Source organism: Orycteropus afer, unplaced genomic scaffold (assembly GCF_000298275.1).
Source record: "Orycteropus afer afer isolate SDZICR_OR568_19922 unplaced genomic scaffold, OryAfe1.0 scaffold00107, whole genome shotgun sequence".
Classification (NCBI taxonomy): domain Eukaryota; kingdom Metazoa; phylum Chordata; class Mammalia; order Tubulidentata; family Orycteropodidae; genus Orycteropus; species Orycteropus afer.
The window spans coordinates 1428168-1434180 of NW_006921694.1; the positions used below are offsets into that span (position 1 = coordinate 1428168).

The 6013-nt window shown below is 41.5% G+C and overlaps 1 protein-coding gene across 1 annotated transcript in view; it reads right to left on the reverse strand.

Annotated features, from left to right (window-relative positions):
• The window catches only part of WDR41 (WD repeat domain 41), a 93660-nt gene extending 89995 nt beyond the window's left edge, over nt 1-3665 (reverse strand). The window contains 2 exon segments of the mRNA XM_007943441.1: nt 754-869; nt 3615-3665. Of these exon segments, the coding sequence (XP_007941632.1) occupies nt 754-869; nt 3615-3665 (167 nt within the window).
• Nucleotides 3666-6013: the final 2348 nt, after the last annotated feature.

Genomic DNA, 6013 nt, shown 5'->3' on the forward strand with positions numbered 1-6013 from the left:
GGAATAACTTACGTGTCATTGGAATTCCAGAACAGGAAGAGAAAAACAAAACCACTGAGAAAACTGTCCAAGATTTGCTGGAGGAGAACTTCTCTGATATGATGAAAGATAAGAATATATCCATTCAGGAAGTCCAACGAACCCCAAACAGGATAGACCCCAAAAGAAAATCAACAAGATATATCATCATCAAACTCATCAAAACCAAAGACAAAGACAGAATCCTGGAAGCAGCACAGGAAAACAAAAAGTTACCTACAAAGGACAGCCAGTAAGAATAAGCTCTCAGAAACCATGCAAGTGAGAAGACAATGGGATGTTATATATAAAACCCTGAAAAAGGAAAAATTTTCAACGAAGAATTATATACCCAGCAAAAAAGATGCAGAGGTCAATTTCCACTAAATGTCACTACTGATCACATGCCACAAGGAGCTCTGGTGGTACAGTGAGTGGTTAAGGCATCTGGCTGCTAACCGAAAGGTCAGTGGTCCAAAGCCACCAGCTGCTCTACAGAAAAAAGATGAGGTAGTCTGCTTCCATAAAGATTCACAGCTGCGGAAACCCAGCGGGGGTAGCTATGGGCAGAACTGACTCGATGGCAATGAGTTTGGTTTTGGTTGGTCACTGTTGATCAGAGATTTAAAATTTTAAAAAAATAAAGATTAATTTTGAGGTTCTTTGTTTTTAAACACAAAATTTCCTAAAAACTCTTTGCCAGCAGTAGTCAATTACAGAACTAGAGTTTCTTACCTGTAGCCATCTAACTGTACCAGAAACCGTACAATATCATGATGAGCTTTCAATACAATCAGTTCAGTGTAGGGGTTCTGGGTTTGTTCTTCACCTACTGTCTGTAAAGGTGATTTCTTGTAAAGGAAAAAGAGAAGCAAAAACAAAAAAGAGAGAAAAAGAAAATGAGTCATGATAAAAGATCATGTGGAATATAACTGCATGGTATACATTTAAGAATACAAGATTTTAAAAGCTTTAAGATTTCATGTTCTAATTAAAAAAAAAAAACTGTTGCCATCATAGATTCTGACTCACAGTGACCCTATAGGACAAAACAGAATTGTCCCATAGGGTTTCCAAGTATGTAAATCTTTATGGAAGCAGACTGCCACATCTTTCCTCCACAGAGAGGCTGGCAGGTTCAAACCACAGATCTTTTTGGTTAGCAGCCGAGCACTTAATAACTGCACCATTAGGGCTCATGTTCTAATATTACGTAATATTTCCTTAATATAAACGAAATAATTGACAAATGCACATAAAACATTTATCTTAACACAAATCCACACATCAAATTTTAGTATTTTCAAGTCACAATAAACTTTAAAAGGCTAAATTCTACTGCAGGCAAATCATATATCAATAAAAGGTATGACTTTAAAAAAAATTACATAGGCCAATCCAGTATTTTAGAATAAGTGTTTCTCAATTAAAATTTGAAGAAACAAAACTGCAGGTCAAAAGTACAAAATATAATAAAGATTAAGTCAGTGCATTTGCTGAATAAATAAAGGAAGGAATGAAATAATTTAGGGTCAATGAATTCAATTCTGAATGATGACATTTATAAAAATAATTGCTAACATTTACACAGTATTATGTGCAATGTCATATGGCAGACACTGTGTTAATTATAATTAATAGGCACATCTCCTATAACTCACTCAATAATTCTATAGGTAATTCCTATTAACCCCATTTTTGGAGTGAAACCCAGTATTAACTCATGTTAAAACCTTTGTTCTTAACCTCTAAACCAGTGTTTCTCAACCTTGACACTAGTGATATTGGGGCAGGTGTTGTAAGTTTACCAGCATCCCTGGCCTCTACACACTATATGCCAGTAGCACAGACTCCCTCCTAAGTCAGGACAATCAAAAATGTCTCCCTATACTGCTAGAAGGAGCTCTGATAGTGTAGTGCCTAAGGCACTTGACTGCTAACCAGAAGGCTGGCAGTTCAAACCCACCAGCCACTCCTCGGAAGGAAGGCTAGCAATCTACTTCCCTAGTGATACTGCCTCGGAAACCCAAGGAGGGGTCGCTATGAGTCGGGTCCGACTCGACGGCACATAACAACAACAACAAGTGACACTGCCTCAGAAACCCAAGGAGAGGTCACTATGAGTTAGGTCCAACTCGACAGCACACAACAACATACTGGTAGATGCCTGGATACAAAGTTCTTGTAAATTAGGAAAACTTATAAATTTTGATAATGTACAAATTCATAGCAGTTATAAAACTGAAGTACTTTTACATGAACAAATATACAAATTAACAAGCATAAACATTTCCCCAAAAAAATACCATAAAGCAGTAATTTTTATTTCTTTCCTGTCCTTTCTAACACATTTTGATAAGAAAGGTAAAAGTAAAATATTTGAAAAGTATATAAAACTGCTTCCTACATATGAAAGCTTGAGAGGCAAGACTGAATTGGTTAATGAAATTATGATTACCCAAATACTCAGGTTAAGGAGCTCTGGTAGCATAGTGCCTAGGCACTTGCCTGCTAATCAGAAAGCTGGCCTTTCAAACCCACCAGCCAATCCTCTTAAGGAAGGTTGGGCAATCTACTTCCATAGTCATACTGCCTCGTAAACCCAAGGAGGGATCGCTATGAGTCAGGTCTGACTCGATGGCATATAACAACATAACAACAACAAATATTCCGGTTAATACAGAATTGTCATAAATATCATATGTTTTATTCATATTATTCAAACAGCCACGATTTTTTTCCATCATTGGAAGTATCTCAATCTAAGCTGAAAAAACAAAAACTGTTACTAAATTGACTATAAACCTTAACTGCAAAGATAGAGGAAGCTAAAACTGAGAAGTAAGGCTGCTTACAACAACCCAAGTTTAAATGGAAACAAGATTTCCTATGAGAAATGAAAGGAAACTCCGCACAAATTCCATTCTTTATGTCATATATGAAATAAATTCCAGACCTCAATACTGCATAATTATTTTTTTCTTATCACTTCAAATGTAAACCTCATGACAGTCTATTCACCATGGAACAAAAACTACCAGTTAATTAGAAAATCATTTTGTTTACTTTGAAGCTAAATATTTTTTAAATAATTATATCCATTTTAGTTCTTGTGTAAATAATTAAATTAATTTTATATTTCCTGAATAAGCATCAGTTGGAAAGAGGCACCAATTCAAATAAATCAAAAGTGGAAAGTTGTAATCACTTGTTCCTTTCTGGTAAGTTGGGACACTTTTTAAAGTTGAAAACAGCTGGTATAAGCAGCCAAAAAAATTATGTTCTTAGAGGCCCCACCTCCACTGATTACTAGCAGTGTCCCTGAGCCGGTCGTTGACTCACATCAGCTCCGGTTACCTCACCTCTCAGAACACAGATACGTAACGCAGAATCCTTGGGAGGGACCAAGTGGTATATAGTTAGCTCGCGAAAAGGTACCTCTGGCTTAGACCCTGCCCCATGCCAGCCTCGAGGCAGTGCACCCCACCTCTGCGACAGTCCCCTTCGTCTGGACCTGGGAGCCCGGCTCACGCACAAACCACTGCGAGAGCAAGCTCAGCCTATGCGGATGAAAGGACCGTCCTCTCGCGATTTACCTCGGCCAGTCCCTGAGGTTCTCGGCCTCCCCCGATCAACCATCGCAACATTCAGGCTATCGCGGCCTTTCGCCTGGCCCAGGCCAGTCAGCTTGAACTCCCCGCTGGGCTCGGCCTCCTACTTCTCCCGCAGTAGGGCAATGGAGACGCTTATAATTACCGCCCAGAATTGCCCACGAAAGGAGTGAGCGCAAAACAGACACCACAGCAGATGAAAGCTTTTTGTACCGAAAGCGCTCCCGTACCCAAGCCACAGAGGCTTGGTTTGCTGTAGCCACCTACGGGAACAACAATGGAAGACCTGGGGCTTCTACTGGGGCCCGGAGGCGCGCGCAACACGGAAACCAGGAAGACATTGGGTACCTCCAGCGGCCCCTGGTGGACGTGTGTGGCGCAGCAGCCGGAGACCTGTGAGCAAGCGCGAATCTTAATAGTCCCCGCCCTGTTGGGACCTTTCGCGTCTTTCAGTTAGCTGACAAAACCAAAAACCAAACTCACTGGCTGTGGAGTGGAATCCAACTCGTAGCGACCCCTCCTTGGGTTTCCGAGGCGGTATCTCTACGGAAGTAGAGTGCCTAATCTTCCTGAGGGCCAGGAAAATTTACGTTTTGCCAAGAGCTAGCTGGAGATACTTTACCGCAGTATATTCTGAATTCGTACTGAACCAGTAGCACATGTATAACGAAAAAGCCAAACTCACTGCCCTCAAGTTGGATCCGACTCATAATGACCCCTCCTTGGGTTTCTGTGGCAGTATCAGTACAGAAGTAGATTGCCCAACCTTTCTTCCCAGGAGTGGCTGGTGGGTTTGAACCCCCAGCCTTCTGGTTAGAAGTCAAGTGCCTTAGGCACCACACCACCAGAACTCCCAGTGGTGTATACTCCAGAATAAATACGGCCAAGGGTTACTGTGCTGTATTTCAGGCATCTTCATAAACCTAAAAACCAAATGCACTGCCACCAAGTGGATCCTGACTCATAGCGACTCCACTGGGTTTCCAAGGCTGTAAATCTTTATGAAAGCAGATTGCCTCACCTTCCTCCTGCGGAGCAGCTGGTGGATTTGAACCGCCAACTTTCTGGTTAAGAGCCAAGTGCCTTAAGCACTGTACTATCAGAGGTCCTTTATCACACACTGCCTTCCACTCCTTTCTGACTCATAGTGACCCCTAGTTGGGTTTCTGAGGCAGTACCTCCAGGGAAGTAGATTTCCCAGTCTTCCTTCCAAGGAGTGGCTGGTATAGTACCCCTATAAACCAAATCTGTTGCCCTGGAGTTGATTCCAACTCAGTGATCCCATAGGGTAGAGTAGGCCGTAATCTTTACGGAAGCGGACTGCCACATCTTTATCTTGCGTAGCAGCTGGTAGGTTTGAAACACTGACCTTTCCATTAACAGCATTTAAAAATGCTGCTAAAGCATTTCCAAATGCTTTAACCACTGTGCCAGCAGGGCTTCTTAGTAGCCGTATAGGATCTGTTTCATAGGTTGAGAAACTGAAGCCCTGAAAAGTTAGATAATTTCTCTAAGGTTAACAGGAGGTTGCAGCACTGGCATTGGAACCTAATCTCTAACTTTCAAAACTAATGCTCTTAACTATATGCTGTACTTTCTTAACATAGAATCCCCCTTTTTTAAAAAAAAAAAAAGACACTTCATATCCTCTTATTGCCAACTAAATTTTCTTGGGTAGTAAAGGGCTGTTTTCTACCCTGGCTAAATATGGAATTATCTGGGTAATTTTTCAAAATATTGGTTGTTGTTGTTATGTGCCATCGAGTCGGCCCCAACTCATAGTGACCCCTCCTTGGGTTTCCAAGGCAGTATCACTACGGAAGTAGGATTGCCCAACCTTCCTTCCGAGGAGTGGCTGGTGGGTTTGAACCGCCAGCCTTCTGGTTAGCAGTCAAGTGATTTAGCCACTATGCTACCAGAGCTCCCAAATATTGGTAGCTGTATAAAAATACAGATTCCTGGCTTCCACCTCAGGCTTACTAAAACAGAGCATAGGATTCAAGTTTTTGTGGTGAGAACATAAGATTTTAAGTTTTTGGAAAAGTTACTCAAGTGGTTCTGATCAGTAGCAGTGTTTGAGAATCATTGGTCTGTTGTTAGGTGCAGTTGAGTCAGCTCCGACTCATAGCAACCCTAGGTACAACAGAATGAAACAATCCAGGTCCTACGCCATCCTCACAATCTGGCTAAGCTTGAGTGCATCATTGCAGTCATTGTGTCAATCTCATGGAAGGTCTTCCCATTTTTCACTGACCCTCTAACAAGAATGATATCCTTCTCCAGGGAATAATCCCTTCTGACAACATGGCCAAAGTTGTTGTTGTTGTTCTTGTTAGGTGCTGTCGAGTCATTTCCGACTCATATCGACCTCATGGACAGCAGAA